This window comes from Natator depressus, chromosome 1 (genome assembly GCF_965152275.1).
Source record: "Natator depressus isolate rNatDep1 chromosome 1, rNatDep2.hap1, whole genome shotgun sequence".
In the NCBI taxonomy this organism is placed as follows: domain Eukaryota; kingdom Metazoa; phylum Chordata; order Testudines; family Cheloniidae; genus Natator; species Natator depressus.
The window spans coordinates 203,160,049-203,176,912 of NC_134234.1; the positions used below are offsets into that span (position 1 = coordinate 203,160,049).

At 43.3% G+C, this 16,864-nt stretch overlaps 2 protein-coding genes across 4 annotated transcripts in view; one reads left to right on the forward strand and one right to left on the reverse strand.

The window, feature by feature from the left end:
* Nucleotides 1-4,583, reverse strand: part of RABL3 (RAB, member of RAS oncogene family like 3) — a 28,894-nt gene extending 24,311 nt beyond the window's left edge. Inside the window, exons 1-2 of the mRNA XM_074974734.1 lie at nucleotides 4,502-4,583; nucleotides 962-1,053 (exon numbers count right to left, since the gene is read on the reverse strand). Of these exons, the coding sequence (XP_074830835.1) occupies nucleotides 962-1,053; nucleotides 4,502-4,547 (138 nt within the window). The 5' untranslated portion in view covers nucleotides 4,548-4,583. The remainder of the gene's footprint in view (nucleotides 1-961; nucleotides 1,054-4,501) is intronic.
* GTF2E1 (general transcription factor IIE subunit 1) overlaps nucleotides 4,030-16,864 on the forward strand; it is an 89,003-nt gene continuing 76,168 nt past the window's right edge. The window contains exon 1 of one of the 3 annotated variants that reach the window (XM_074974720.1): nucleotides 4,030-4,135. The gene's annotated coding sequence lies outside the window, so the exon portion shown is untranslated. Of the gene's footprint in view, nucleotides 4,136-4,763; nucleotides 4,836-4,868; nucleotides 5,003-16,864 lie in introns of those variants that run through there. The other 2 variants (XM_074974710.1, XM_074974699.1) reach the window with 2 other exon arrangements.

The following is a 16,864-nucleotide window of genomic DNA, read 5'->3' on the forward strand; positions in this document are numbered from 1 at the left end:
TTCAGACATTAAGACAGTATCATCACTAGCCTCAGGAAAAGCATGACACCTTGGAAAGAATGAAATATACAATAGGCGTGGAAGGGGATGTTTCTCTCCATGCCATGCAGATGGTTGCTCATCACTGAAAACTTCCTCATAAATTTCTAGATTACCCAAGCTATTAGCCTCTGCTCTCAGTGCCTGTAAAAAATGGCAGCATTTCAGACATCCTGCTCATTAATGACATGAGCAAAACATTCTTACATGATATAAACAAATGAAATTCAATCCTTTTCTTTTATATGTTTGGAAGGCAGCATGAGTGTGGAATTAAGCTATATGTGGCAATTGATTTCCAGGGAATTTGGAAGAGTTTAGTTTAATTTATTCACCTACTGATACTGAGTTCACCACTCAATGAACAGGAGTAACAATACAGTTATATCCACTATAATATGATGCTTCTATAATGGACACATATCTAGGATTCTTTAGAGGGTACCATCGTAAAGCCCAATTTTTGGAAGCAAAAATGCTCAATGTATAATGAGAATATCTTACCTTCCTTTACCACCTTTTATCCCAAAGGATCCCAAAGTGTTAAACAATTTACATACATCATCACTGAAATGCAGCTACCTAGGAGGTGGAGGGCAGCTGTCAGTTCATTATAGGTAAGTGAGAGAAGAGGAAATTTTAACCAAAGACACCAGGTAAACCCCTTCCACTAAGAAAATGCCATGATACCCTTTAATGTCGATACAAAATAGACAAGACTTAAGCATAAGTATTTAAGATATCATTTGAAAGACCCACTTACAGTAAACTTAATTTAGAGGCCTTGGAAGTATCCTGCTGAGATCTGAACCTGTGACTCCAGAGAGAACTGCCCACAGTGTCAGAGATTAGATGGTTCATTTCTTCTAAAATTTGAAGCACAGACACACTATGTACTACAAGTTTAGAAAGTTTCACCTACTCGGACATCCACTGAGCAGCCCACAGTCCAAGATGGGTTTCCCAACACCTGGTTTTGGCACAACAAATGAACAAGTGAAGACTTCCCAACACCTGAAAAAACAAACAAATTGAAGCTGCATAGTTGGCAATGCATGATCTTTACATTTACCAGTGATACCAAAATAGGAGTATAGTTAAGACTCAAGAGTGAAGATAGTGTAATCTTAGATCAATTGAATGGGCTGGAATAATCCTGGCAAATCTGGCAAAAAGGCTCCGCAGTGGAATTCTAAATATAACACATCTTAGTATAAAATGATGCACTTGGGTAGAAATAGTATTGATGCTAAGTATAGCTTAAATGGCAATGAACTAATTACTATAGCAAAGGGTAGTGACCTAGATGTATTGTTAGACATCTATGTCTATGTGTGCAGCAGCAGTAAAGAAAATATTGGTGATAGGAACACGATGGGTATCTCTACATTGGAGTGGAAGGTGAAATTTGCAGCTCAGGCAGATGTACATGTGCTAGCTGACTGAGCTAGTGTGCTTAAAAATAGCAGTATAACTGCGGCTGCACAGGCTGTGGGAACCACTAGTTGCCTCAAGCACAATCCTGTCTGAAGCTCTAGATATTTAACCAGGGTGGCTAGCCCATCCTGCTGCCTGTACAGCCTCAGGCTACACTATTTTTAGCACACCTACCTGAACTGGAAATCACACCTCCAGCTCCACTGTAGACATACCCTATAAATACTGAGGTTTGTAAAATGAAGGATAATAGTATACAGGCTTTTGTCAAGAGGAATACATAAGTCTGAAAACATTGTGCTATTGCTTATATAGAAATGGGCAAGTCACATTTGAACCATAGTATCTACTGCACCCTATTTGAAAAAAATCTAACTGAATTGGAGAGAGTGCAGCATTAGGCAACTACAATAGTAAAGGATTAGTGGGTGTTAAATAGCAGTGAGAGTGATAACACTGGGGGAGGACAATGAAGAAGGGACATGATTAATATATTTAAACTAAGTTATTCTAAAATTAAGCTTACTTCTAAGAATTTACACCATGCTCATCATTCATGATATCTGGTAACTTAACATAGATCATAGCTTAACAATCTACTTGAAATTTCTGGACAGACCAGAACAAGACAAAAGAGAATTTTATAAGGGAATAGTGAAGAGATGGAATGGATTTTCAGTCAAAGATTGCAAAAATATGTTTAAGCAAAAACTGGATGACTATGGAACATATAAAATTAAAAGCATAATTAGTTACTTTTATACTTGATAGTGGCTGTTGTACATCCCCATCCTCTGGTTGTTCCCATGGTTTTTGTTGGTTTGTTTGAGTTTCTTTTGCTTGGAAAGGTTTGTCCTCCTCTGACTCAAAGAATTATATATTTTTTAATTTAATTTTGGGGGGGGGGGGGGGGGGAGAGTCATTAAACCATTCCAGATATTCTAATGGCCTTCATCTGGTCTTATATGACTACGTAACAATATATGTAGTGGAACCTTTGGAAACTAGAATGATACGATTTTGTTTCTTACAGTAATTCTCATTTGCTACCCAATCCCATTAGACCTGGCTTCTTACTGAAGACTTGACTTGTAAAAGCGCTTCCTACCATAAGAAGTTAAACCATAGCATCAGAACACACCTGATACAGCTAGCCAATCACTGCACCCTTCCATAGGGAGATCATGAAACTAACAGCAAAAATAACGAGGCGTCCTTGTGGCACCTTAGAGACTAACAAATTTATTTGGGCATAAGCTTTCGTGGGCTAGAACCCACTTCATCAGATGCATGGAGTGGAAAATACAGGAGTAGATATAAATACATGAAAAGATGTGAATTGCCTTACCAAGTGTGAGGTCAGTCTAACGAGACAATTCAACTGACAGCAGGATACCAAGGGAGGAAAAATAATTTTTGAAGTGGTAATGAGAGTGGCCCATTTCAGACAGTTGACAAGAAGGTGTGAGTAACAGTAGGGGGAAATTACGATTGGGGAAATTAGGTTTAGGTTTTATAATGACCCAAACACTCCCGGTCTTTATTCAGGCCTAATCTGATGATGTCCACTTTGCAAATTAATTCCAGTTCTGCAATTTCACATTGGAGTCTGTTTTTGAAGTTCTTCTGTTGAAGAATTACCACTTTTAGGTCTGTTATTGAGTGACTAGGGAGACTGAAGTGTTCTCCGACTAGTTTTTGAATATTATGATTCCTGATGTCAGATTTGTATCCATTTATTCTTTTGCATTGAGACTGTCCGGTTTGACCAATGTACATGGCAGAGGGGTGTTGCTGGCACTTTCTGCAACAAAAAAACTTCAAAAACAGACTCCAACGTAAAACTGCAGAACTGGAATTAATTTGCAAACTGGACACCAGCAGATTAGGCCTGAATAAAGACCAGGAGTGGTTGGGTCATTATAAAACCTAAACCTAATTTCCCCAGCCCTAATTTCCCTCTACTGTTACTCACACCCTCTTATCAACTCTCTGAAATGGGCCACTCGCATTACTGCTTCAAAAGTTATTTTTTCTCCCTTGGTATCTTGCTGCCAATTGAATTGTCTCATTAGACTGACCTCACACTTGGTAAGGTAATTCACATCTTTTCACGTATTTATACCTACTCTTGTATTTTCCACTCCATGCATCTGATGAAGTGGGCTCTATCACACGAAAGCTTACGCCCCAAATAAATCTGTTAGTCTCTAAAGTGCCACAATGACTCATCCTTGTTTTTGCTGATACAGACTAACAGGGCTACCACTCTGAAACCTGAAACTAACAGGATTCTTCTGGCGATCATGAGCTCAGTCAAAGGATGCACTAAGAAAAAGCCAATCTGGAAACGCATGTACTTAGTGAAGGGTGGGAACAAGGGGGCTGTTCTGAAGGTGAGGATGAGGACACAGCAGGGCAAACACTATGGGAAGGCCGAAGGAGTTTCGACTGTCCGGCCCAACTCTCACCCCTTTTTCACTTTTACAGGAAGTCTCCTTTGGGGCTGGAATTGCCCCCGTTTACCTTCAGGGCCCAAAGGGGAACCAGTCGGCGCCGGAGCTGAGCCCTTGCGCTGATCCGAAGCTTTGGACAGCTGCTGAACGTTCACACTGGAAAGCGGGATTCCGGCCGTTTCATGCTCAGCCGCAGCTCAGAGGTGAGCTCCGTGCAGCGCCTCGCGGCGAGGGAGCCGGCGGGGCCGCCCTGGGCACCCGCGCGGCCTCCGCACAACACACGCCGCGAGCGGCCCGCGCTGTTGCCAAGACACGTGCGTCGGCCGCCGCGTCAGAGCCGGGGCACGTGGCAGCTCCCGACGCGGTTCGGCCGCGGCGACTCACACCACCCGCGGCGCGAGCCGGGTGCCGCTGGCCTGGCGTAGGGGGGAGGGCGGGGCCGAAGGGAACCGCTCCGGGGAGGAGCGGTCCCCGCTGCCCGCGTGTCGCTGGGACACTCGTTCACGCGACAGGCGGAACCGCCCCTGTGCGGGTGAGGGGGTGGGGAGGACCCTCACTCAGTCACTCACCTGAGTCCCCCAGCACCAGCACCTTCACCCTGTCTAACGCAGCCATTTTACCCTGCCTAGCAACACAGCCTCACACGGCACCGCCCCTTCCCGGCGCAGCCGATCATAACCCCCCCTTCTCGGACCATTCACTCAACCAATTGGCTGTCCTCTCCCTCCCGCGCACCACTATATTGCCGTATTCGCTTTTGATTGGCACATGTGGGTCGAGGCGCTCTTCCGAGAGCGATTGGTGCGCCGCCCTGTCAATCCCCTTCTCAGCCGAGGATTGGGCAGCGGCTCCCCGCTCTCCCTCCCGCTTGGTTGGAGCCGATCTCCTCGCGCCCTGGCTAGGGTGGGTTACCTCGTGTGTCCGTCACAGGGGTGCGCCGCCGGGGTGGGGGAAGGGGCGGCCCGGCGGAGTGATACCATAGGTGTGCGCCGAGGCCTGTGTATGACGTGAGGTGACAGAGTTGCCGAAAGCACCGCCTGGAGACGAAGCCAGCCCGGAGCGGCCGGCAGGTCAGTCCCGTGCCCCAGCGCGGGGGGCGGCTGCTGCCGCCGCTGCTCCCCGCGCGCTGCCCCCGGGCACGCGGGGTGGCTTGTGCTGAGATCTTGGGTTCCCCGCTGCCGACGCCGACGGTTGGCTCCAGGCGGAGGCGCCCTCCTCCTCCTCCTCCTCCTCCTCCTCCTCCTCCCTCCCCGGACGGCGCTGCCGGGGGAGCGGGGCCGCGTCGTTCTCTGGCTTTTAAAGCCGGGCCGCGGCGCGCGCGGGGAAGGGGGTTAAACGACGCCGGGGCGTCGTCGGGCTCCCGCGGCCGCCCCGCGAGACGCGCCACGTGCTTTGTGCGGGGCTGGCCGGGCTCTCTGCGGGGAGCGGGCTTCGGCCCAGTGTCCTCGCAGACCCCCCGGCAGACCGCCCCCCCTCCCCCTTGGGCCCGATTGATGCCGTGCTCATCATCAGTCCTGCACGCGTCTGCTGGCCGGTGAACTCTGCCTTGCAGCCGGCTCACCCAGCTCATGAATGTTTTGCGTGGGGGGACTGATCGCTTTCATACCCGATCCTTTCCTAGTCTCTGGTTACACCTTGTTGTTGTAGAGATGTTGCTGAGTCGTTCCAGACCCAAAATGTAGGCGTTTCGTTTTAAAAATATAAAAAAAATTACAACACAGACATGGAAAAAGCAGCGGGATGGGAGGGAAGGCATAGTGGGGATAGAGAAATTATACAAGGGGATCTAGGCTGAGCGACTAGAATCATGAACTGAAAACTCGGAGATTCAGGTTAGGAAAAATTCAGCTAATATAGTTGGGGGCGGGGGAATAATCAGAAACAATACACAATAGGAGGAAGGAATGCCGTAAAAGACCACGAGGCAGTGATAGAAAGCAAGGGAGACATAAGTTTGCAGTATGATGTTGCTGCAAAAATGAACATCTTGGATTCCAAATGATAGGACTTACCCTCCCAACTTCTTTGGGAAACCATTCCTAGACCAAGAGTATTTGTGGCACCTTACAGACTAACCAATTTATTTGAGCATAGGCTTTCGTGAGCTACAGCTCACTTCATCGGATGCTGCATCCGATGAAGTGAGCTGTAGCTCATGAAAGCTTATGCTCAAATAAATTGGTTAGTCTGTAAGGTGCCACAAATACTCCTTTTCTTTTTGCGAATACAGACTAACACGGCTGTTACTCTGAAATCTGATTCCTAGACCACTCTCTCTAGCTAGTTCTTGTGGTTGGTACAGTCTCCCTGATTGGAGTAATGGCATGAAATTAAGACTCATAGCACATCTTTTCAACCACCGTAATTTTATCTCCCTTCCTTGTATTTACACCCAATGTTCATAAGCTGTTATGCCTCCACTTAGTTGTTGCTTAGCTACACTAAATATTTGAAGAGCCAAATCATTCCTCATACAATAAATAAGTTGGTCCCTTTAGCTTCTTGATCACTTTTGTTGCTTTTCTCTGACCTCTCATCATTTTGTCAATTTCTTTCTGGTAATGTGATGCCCAATACCAAATAAAACATTCGAGGTCCAGTTGTGTCTGAGGCATTAAAAAAGGCATTATCTCCCTGTTTGTCAGAAACTGTGCAAGAAGAACGTATTAAGCTCTTTGGTCTGTGATGGTGAAATCATATGAGTTTTTAGAAAGGATTCTGAGATTTGTATGAGAAACATATTACTCAAATTGACCCACCAGATTGTTAACTTCATTGGAAGTAATTAATTTATTCCACTGTGGTCCCACGAGTTATACTTTTGGTGGAGGAGGATTAGATTCTTCTGCTGGCATCTACTACAGTAACAGTATAATTGTAGGTACTCATGGATTCCTATGCGGTTATACAATCCTTAGGAACATATACATATCCGGTGTCAGACTACTGGTCTTCTTAGTCTGGTAACCTGTCTTCAGTGGCTATCAATATCTGCTGCATGAGAAATAGACAGTCCCAGCCGTGAAAGCTGGTCAGTTGTACAGTGCTGCAGGGTCTAGAACACCAGAATAAGAATGGGAAGACTTGAGTTCTGTTCCTTGTTTCTGTCACTGACTCAGTGTGGCCTTGAGCAAATCAATCTCTCTCTCTCTCTCTCTCTCTCTCTCTCTGCTTGTGTCCATATGTGCAAAATGGTGTAACGTTTCTCCATCGCTGAGGAGTGCTTTGAGATCTGTGGAATGAAAAGTGCTGCATATGTGCTAAGCATTACTGTTGCACAGGGTTGAGTTTGCATACATGTGAAAGAATTACACTCTGATCCTGCAGTGTTCAGTTTATACCCTGAAATGTGGGGACTTCATTACCTTTGTGTCATTTTACTGCCTCTGGTTCCAAATGTTAATTGCAAATTTAGTCAGGTGTTTCTTAATTCCAATCACCATATTGGACTCTAACCATCTTCTTCAGCAAATCCCACAGGATCTTTATGTATTGCAGTGAAAATATTCCCTTTTATTTCTTCTAAAATCACATACCATTAACTTATGTGACCATTTGTTTTTATATTATGAGATGGCAGACTTAAAAGAAATTGATCTGTTTTCACTTTAATCTATTTTCCCCCCTCTAATTTCCATTCTGCTGAGAGGAGTCCTCTAGTAAACATAAATATAAAAAAGTATGTCAATTAATCTCTCATGGTGTCTATAGATGAGGAAAAGCAGGAGAAAGGAGGTGCAGTGATCACATTTTGAAGAGACTGAGCACAGGGTTTGCTGGAGCCTCCAGGGAGTGGGATTTGGAATGTTCCAGGAAGTATCAGAGAGAAGCTATGGTATTTAAAACTAGTCTGGTGTAGAGGCAGTTTTGTATGGTGGGAACAAGAAGAAGGATCTGTAGCTCATGGTGGAGAAAAGGATAGAGCAGTGTAGAGATTAGGAAGGATGCTCATTTACCTGCTTCTGAAATAGGCAGCTGGTGGAGATTTGTGCTTGAGGGTACTATATTGAAGTTACATATCCTAATTAGACATTTCTATGAATGGAATTTTCCCCACTGCCGTTCTGTGGAATCAGCTTATTTTCCCTCTTTTCACTCCTCCTTGTGAAGGAGGATTGAAAAATGGTCACATCAGCTTCAGCTTTTCATCCACTGGAAGACTTAATGCTAAACTTCACCAGGTTTGCCGAGGAAGAAGCCAGCAATCAAATCTGGGACTATTGCATGGCTGCACAAGTAGGATACTGGACAACCTGGATCATGGAGGGAGAGTGTGTATTGTTATCTATGTAATGCCATAACTTTGCATGACAGCTGTCAGAGACTTTTAAAAAGGCATGGTCCCTGGCCTCTGGATTTTTGGTCTGTATTAAACGAATCTAAAATATGAATATAACAGATGCAGAAAGCAGGTTGTGAAAGATGGGGAGAGGATTAAAATAAACTGTGAGTCATATTGTGAGTCAGTCATAAGTTCTAATATAAGCAGAGACTGAAGTCTAGTGGTTAGGGGGGAAATGGAGTTGGGACTTTGGATTCTTCTCTGTTTTTCGCAGTGACTCGCCTGTGACTGGACAAGTCATTTCATCTTTTTGCCTCAGTTTTCTCCTTCTGTTCTCTTCTACGTATGAGCAGCATGAGGCTTAATGAATGAGACCCCTAGGTGAAAGTCACTAAAGTCACTAAAGGAATCAGTTTTTTTCATGGTCTGTGTGTATAAAAACATCTTCTGTATTTTCCACAGTATGCATCCGATGAAGTGAGCTGTAGCTCACAAAAGCTTATGCTCAAATAAATTGGTTAGTCTCTAAGGTGCCACAAGGACTCCTTTTCTTTTAAAGGAATCAGTATAACTCTAGTATTTTATCAACCTCAATGATGTAGACTAAAATAAATGAGAAGTTACAGGTGTAGTAACCAAATAAAAGTTGAAGATAAAAATGGCCACTTGACTTTTAAAATAAATATATTTCTTTTAAGGTCACTGATCTTGCTGACAGATTGTTGTCCCAAGTTTTTGGCTTCTAAATGCTGTTATCCTCACTTATGTCCTCCCATGTTAGTCAAGTAAAGTGGGAAGGAAGATGGATGAGGCATCACTGGCAGAAATTCTGTTTGGCAAAGAGTTCTTGAAATAATTGTTGTGGCTGAAATAAGGTGAAAAAAAGGCTTCACTGTTTCCTGCATAGCTTTGGCAAAGTCCTGGGTGGTGGAACTGTTCCATCTGGTTTATATGCTGGCTGTTCTGGGCTCTTTGCCCCCAGTGACAGTTCTTTGCTGTAACTGTTAAAGGGCTAGCTGTCCCTCTTCCCTTCTAGTCTCTCCAAGTGCTAGACCTCATGTCTTCACTTCACTTGGGGGGGGGAATTCCACAATTCTCCCACTCTTAGATTAGGTCATGGACTGCAGCACTCTATGTATCCACTAGGCCTACACAGCAGGTCCTACTGGGTTAGGCATCTGTGGTTCTTCCCTTTGGGCGTCTGTGACCAATGGTGTATATAATGACCAGACAGTCTTTTTAAACAAAATTGTTTATTCTCACAATAAGAACAAAGCATTTAGAGCAAAGGGGGATTTTAAAACAGTCTACAAGCATGTCTATCATACCAAAGGCTTACCACCCCCTGATGATAACCTAGGCAGGCCTAACTTCATATACGCCAGTGGGTGTTTGTATTAGCCTGGTTTCCTGGAAGATCTCCCCAACAACTGCCTCCCTCTCTTTTGAGTCCCTTTTTAAACTTCTAGAGTGCTTTTGATCTTGTGTTTCCATGTCTCTTCCTGTCCAGCATTGTTTCTTAACCTGCTACGGGCTTACCAAGCAATGACTTATCTGGAGCCATTGTTTTTCCCGATAGCCCCCATTATTAAATCAACAGATTCATACGTAAACATCCCCAATAATTAGGTTTGTATACAGTATTCATAAATTATTACAAAACAGTTCCATGTCCATCATGCTTGTTATGAAATTTTTTCAGATTTCTTTGCATGTATAATGAATTCAAGCTTAGCTTCTGCATGTGTACGCTTGAGAACTGGAAGTGGAAGCAGTAGTCTTGCTCACTTGAATTTTAACCTGTGATGGATGTTTGGGCTTTGGAGGTACTGGGGATGCATGTGCTACCTACTGTGAGTTGGATCCATGTCCTTCGAGTAAGCAACAGTCAGCAAGAAGTTGTTTGGGACCATTACTAGAACTGATAGTTATTTGTGGCAGGAGAGCAAGGTGCCAAATTCTCTTAAAGAAGAAATTCATTAGACCCTTCCTCAGTGAGTTCTCTTGATACTGAAATGCTCTCTAACCATTGCTCTATCTCAAATCACATATATCTGAGGCAAGATTGAGACGTCTGTGGCAAAATAACTCCAGCTCCATATAGATTTTTCATGTTCCTGCCTATAAGCAGTTTGGTTTTAGGGCTTAGTATAATATGAAAGTTGCATTGGTGGTGGTGGAAGATCAAGTGTCCATGATTATTTTTAGGTCTGTCATCTGCCTTCAGTATTGTCAACTAATTTGCATACTGTAGTGGGGGTTGAATAGGTCTCCCTTTGGTGATATTATTTCTTACTATCTGGGTCTTCTCTGAAAGAGATACAGGACAATTGCCTGTCTACCACAAAGGTGCTGTTCTGCAGAAATTTATTTAGTCCTTAACATTTTATTGGGATGGGGGGTTAGTGAGGAAGAGTTTGGGCTGCAGTGTATCCAGTAAGCTTATGTCTGAGCTTTATATTTCTGTCTCTTGAAAGTGACCACTGTTACATTGAAACAGTTAGTCTTAGACTATGTCTACACTACAAGCACTACAGCAGCACTTGCTACAGCAATGGAAGGGGTCCCTCCCTGCAAGGCGGTAGCTGGCAGACAGAATAATACTTCTGTTGAACTAGCGGTGTCTATACTTGGACGTAAGATGGCTTAACTACGTCTCTCAGGGATATATATCTGGGGCATAGAGGACGGTTAACGGGGTGAGGTTCAGCCTACACAAAAGTATATTTGCTAGATGAGGGGTAATAGTTAAAGGAAATAGTGGAAAATCTGCTGGCCCTTCTTGCTAAATTAAGTCCATCATTTTCAGTGCGTATAATCTAGGGAATCTTGTTGGATCCGTAGTTGCTACTGCATATTGAAGTACCAATGATTGCCACATGCGTTTATCATCTGTACTTGCAAGAAAGCTGTGCCCTTTCCTTTAGGAAGGCTGTGTTTATTTGGACCTTTCTCAACTCTGAGTTTAAGCTACTGTATTTAAAATTTAAGCCCTACATGAGGCTGTACCTTAAAAGCATTTTGAAACTGTACCTAGTACAGAATTCCGCAGCCCACTTATTGAACAGGGTCTGTGGAGAAAATGTCTTTCACCTATGCTCTGTGATAATCATAGGGCAGTGTTTCTCAAACTGGGGGCCCTAACCCAGAAAGGAGTAACAAGGCTATTATAGGTTGCGGTATTGCCACGCTTTCTTCTGCGCTTCCTTCAGAGCTGGGCAGCTGGAGAGCGGTGGCTGCTGGCTGGATGCCTAGCTCTGAAGGCAGTACCACTGCCAGAAGTAGTGCAAAAGTAAGGATGGCATGGGGGGTTGTCATTTTTTGGGAGGGGTTGTCACACCGTTAAATATTTTCAAAGGTGGGCCCAGCAAAAAACGTTTGAGACTCCACCCTCCGCCCCGTCATAGGGTATGCACAGCAAGCAAGCACCCGTGGCTGGCCTGGGTTAGCTGACCCTGGCTGGTGCTATAGGGCTATAAAACTGCTGGGGTGCCATAGCTGGGCAAGGGGGGCTGGTTCCAGAGCATGGGTTCCAGAGTCCAGCTTGAGCCCAAACGTCTACAGCGCAGGTTTATAGCCTGGTAGCCCAAGCCCAGGCCTGCCATGGGTGTTTAATTGCTGTGTAGACATCGATAGAGTTGAAGGCGAGAAGAGACCACTGGACCAGCTTGTCTATCTTCCTGTATATTCCAGGCCATCAGCACACTAAACACAACAATGGAAAAGACGCCCAAGTAAATGAGCCCACAGGAGACTAGACTATTACGTGGTACAGGCAGAAAATAGGAGGGACCGAGGTGTATCTTGAGGTCCTCCAAGGACAGGGAAATGATTAAATGGGTTATACCCAGATAAACCTGGCAAGTGACCCACACTCACACTGCAGATATGTTGATTCAAATAGGAGGGGGGCTGGTGGCAGGATACTTTAGGTGAGGGGTTCTTGTCCTTGGAACTCCGTTCCCTCCTTGTTCCACAGCAACCTGTATTTAGTGACTTTTGGACATGTCATTAGATACTTCCCCTCCCAGCTAGTCTTTTGCTGACGGGGGGGATGATTATGAGAGCGGATATTTGAGGTCAGAATTTTTTTGTGGGGAGGGAAGAATTGCTTCTTTTGAAACTATGGGTTTCGCCCTTCGCTCAGCTCTGACATGCTTTATTTAAAATAGGTCTTCATAGAAATGTTATAAGGTGCCTAGAGCCTGAAATAAGCACAATTAATGAATTTGAATGAATAAAGGCCTACAGCAGAGTCTGCCTTCACATGCACCCTTGATTTACAGTGACTTAAGGGAGAGCCTGGGCAGGGTGGATTGATTGACATCAAAGCAATTTAAATCACCAATTTTAATTATGATTTAAGCCAGCAAGCAGGAAACATTGATTTAAATAATAGTTTTAATTGTTTTGCATTTATGCTTTTTAGTTATTTTTCTAATGATTCTCATTAGTTGGTAAGCCATTAAATGTTAATTTTTTGCAACTGAATATAGCCTTAACACTAAATTTTGGTGCTTCTTTTTGCTAACCAGGAGGATGCATTATAGGGATGTAAAAGGTTGACCGGTAAGCAATAGTCTTACCGGTTAACCTGTCTTAACCGTTAACCCGTCTTAACCGTTAACCCTGCGCCAGCCCCAGTGGCCCCGAGCTGGCCGGAGCAGGCCTCAGCCACACAGGCAGATCAGCTCCAGTCCCAGCCACGCCAGCCGGCAGGATCGTCCCCGGGTGCTTAATTGCTTAACTGTTTAAATAACATATTTTAATCATTTAAACGGTTAACTTTTTAAATGGTATTTACATCCCTAATGCATTATACCTTAGCACATTTATTTAAACAGTTATACAGTTTAACTTACATTTATTAAGATTCTTAAATTTTACATTCAAGTTCTGATGCATTTCTTGTTTACTAGATTGGTTGGGGGTTTTTTGGTGATTATTTTGTGTCAAGCTCTATTTGGATGGAAATTCAAATTCAGTCAAATGCACAAAAACATTATTTTATTTCTTTATTTAATAAAACTACCTTAAAAAGCTAGGCACGTAAGAAATTTATCAAACATGTTTTGCATTTAAAACTGACTTATTAAACAAAGGAAGCATTATATGTAGTTAGTGAGTTGAACAGATTGTTTCTGGTCACTGTTTCCTTCAGGATTTTAGAACTAATGGATCTCATCCTCTCACACTTTGTTTTTAATCTTAGATTGGAAAAGGAAAATAAGCTTTCCCACTTTTTCAACTCCTAATCGGTTTCTTAACTCTGAATGAACTAGTCATTGAACTGAACTGGTTGAATACACAGAAATGAAAAAAATATTCTCTCTGCACCTGCAGAAGAGGCTACTGCTATCAAAAACTGGGCTAGCACTTCAACAAACTCTGGCTCCGGGTGCTTAGCCAGTGACTTCCCACCAGTTCAGTGGTTTAGTTTTCTTTAAAACTTGGCAGCAAACGTACTGCTTAATATTATTTTTTATGTTTAATTTAAATGATTTTAATAGATTATAATGTTAGATGTTAAAGTAGGTTGTCAATTTCAAATTAACTTTAAATTGTTTTATTTTTAAAACATAAATCTGTATTAAATTTAAATTAAAAATCTGATTTTTAAATGTTATTTTAATCTATTTTTATCCATCCTGAACTTGGCAGGCTCATCCAAAAGTAGAGTTTAGTCCCATGCAACTGTAAATTTGTCTTGATAAATCATTCTTGTTTGACATGCAACTTTTTCCTACTTCTCTCACTCTAAAACAACCATGGCACAGCCCAGTTTTAGGGGTTGTTTAGCATTTTATTGTTACAAAATATTTTGCTTTGTCAACTTATGTAAAGAAATTTCTACCTGAATCCTTTTAAAATATGTCACTAACTCCTGGAGAAACTGAGACATTAATGGGAGTGACAGTGTCGCTTTCACTAGAATATCATAGGTGGTCTGATGTCTCTTGCTTCCACTCTCATCCCTTAGTAAGGAAAGTGGGAAGTTGTCTGATACCTGTTTTTTATCCTCATGTTCAAAGAAGTGTCCTCTAAGCATTGAAAGCCATGAATTACCCCTGCCCTAATGGAGCAAGTAGTTGATTATTCCAGCAGAAATCTACATTTACTATAATCTGTATCTGAGCAATGAAGTGCTTAAAATGCAGTAAATATTTCAGTTAATGTTTCAGCAATTGCCTGAACTCTACCTCCTGTGCTCCTGCCATACTCTATTAAGAGACCTAAACCACCTTTCTGGGCTACCTCTGTTGAGTCAAAACTCACGTCACCCCCTGCCTGGGCCCCTCACTGTTAAGGGATCCTCTTGTAATCTGGGAATACTGTGAATAGGAGGCTAAATAGGGATTAAAGCAAGTATGGTCTATTTGGGCATGCGAACAGGGCTGTTTGAAAAGTGGAGTTGATCTTTATGGGTTAATGCCAGCTTTGTCTTTACACATTTGTCACTGGCAACTATTTCCCATGCCACGTTCAGTCAAGTACAAATTACTGTTAGGTTACCAAAGGGAGTTTCCAAGAACCCAGTTATATTCCTCCTTCACCTTGTTCCCATTTTAATGAGTGAATGACTGGAAGACCTCATCACTAGGTGACTTGGAACACATGTTGTCATCTCCTTGGAAAGGGCAGAGACCTCATTTCTAGCATGGATAGGAAATGCCAGGTCACCACTTTTGCCTTAGTAGCCTGACTTTGTATTGAAAGGTTGCTCAGACTCCCTGCTTTTTGGTATCTGTGGGAGGGGCTGAACTTTGTAGCTCTGTAGTTGGTATAAACCAAGCTATTTCACTGGCTCCTTCAAGTGTTCACTCTCTTCAAAGACAATATTTCTCCCCCAAAGCAATAAATATCTTGCAAGGCATCTTCCCTTGCCTTAGTGACAATGTCATGCTGACATCTCTGCATCACGTGGCTGCAATTCTTGGAAAGTGTGAGAGTGCGTTAGGGGAACTCATATTGTCACATGCTGAGCAGGTTTATTAAGATGGAGGAACTGTGTGGGAGAGGATGGCATAGAAGAAATCAGGGAAATTGGCACTTGAGTAGGTGGGGCTGTCCACTGAAGTATAAAGAGTCAAGAGTTTGGATCAAGCACAAACTGATTTTCTAAAGAGAACAGATAAAATGGGAATGAACACAGAGAAGGAAGACCTAAAAAGTGAGTTCTAGATATGCATTTATGAGAGTGTTACTTTTTTCTCCCCTTTTGACTCCATGCTGGTGAAATGAGTCCTGAAGTCTCTGTTTAGACCCAAAATAGGCATGGTATAGGCAGTGCCGAGGAACATTCCCTCATGCCATCTCTTACCACAGGATTTTTCCACTGGAGAAATCACCACTGAGGTGAGGGGGAAGTTCAGTCTTTGTATTCTGGTCTCCCTCAGCCATCCAGTCTCCCTGTGAAAATAGCTTAGTTACCTGACAGACCATAAGATAACGAAATTGTAAACCATGTATTTCAGGTCAAGCACCCTAGACTCCGTCTACATCATTGCTGATGCTGGTTCAGTTTCGTTGGGGAATTTTTTCAAAGCTTTCCTGCAACTAACTCTAATTTAGCTGCACCATGTTATTAATGATGGAGGGCCCAGTCTATATGGGCTGCCAGTGTTTGGAAGTGTCCAATAGCCATGCTAAGATCAGCTCTGATCTGCAGTGTTAAGAACACTGATGGCCCATTTACACTAAGACTGCTATCAATGCTAACTAGTGGAGATAAATAATGTTAGTAAGAGGAAACTTCTAAAAATTTACTCAGTGTAGTACTTTTTTTATGTGGGATGTGGAGAGTTAACTGTTAAAATGCCCCATCTGGTTGATTTTATGGCATGCGTTTACTTTTCACAGAGGAGTTGGAGATGGATATCCAAGCACTGCCTTCTTTCTGCCATTTGTAGCATGCAACCTATTCACATTGGTGGGCATTCGGTATCCAAGCTGAGGGCAGGATTATAGCCCTGAGTCAGGAAAAAAGCATGGGGGAAGGGAGTGCCAGGAGAGAATGGGGGAATGATTTTTTTTGTTTGTTTTTTTTTTACTCTGCAAGCACTGAGGAGGAGGAAGGAGGCCAGGGATAGACCAATTTTAACTTCTTTATTATTGAGCTGTACCATATAAAGCCTAATTACTCAGCCACCAAGATCATCAGGTCAGGTAAACTGAGAGGAGCATAATCTTCAGCTGCAGCAAAGACATGAGGGAGGGAAGGGATACAGTGGGGTTTGGAGGGGAATTGAAAAGAGGCAACGCTTGAGTTGGTAATGGCAGAAAGGCAGGTGTCACTAAGGAGAGGGGGTCTGTGCATGTGTCAGGTACCAAGAACTCACTGTTTGCAGGCTTTTCTTGGGCTGCAGAGCATGGTATTGTTCTATAAATAATTGCGAGCAAAATCCTAAGCAATCTCAGCTGACAGGTGATTCAGCAGCTGTTGAGTCACATGCAGGGCTTAGTGATTGCACAGTGATGGCTCATTAGTGTGCTCAGATGAAGAACATCGAAGGCTTTCTTGCTGCCAGGGTGATGGTGCTCCCTGTCAGCTCTGAAGAATATGAGTCCTGGATCTCATGGTTTGGGAGAGTAGGGGTTTGTGATAGAGATGACAAGACAGGATATTAGTGCAGGCTTTCTCTCTCTATAT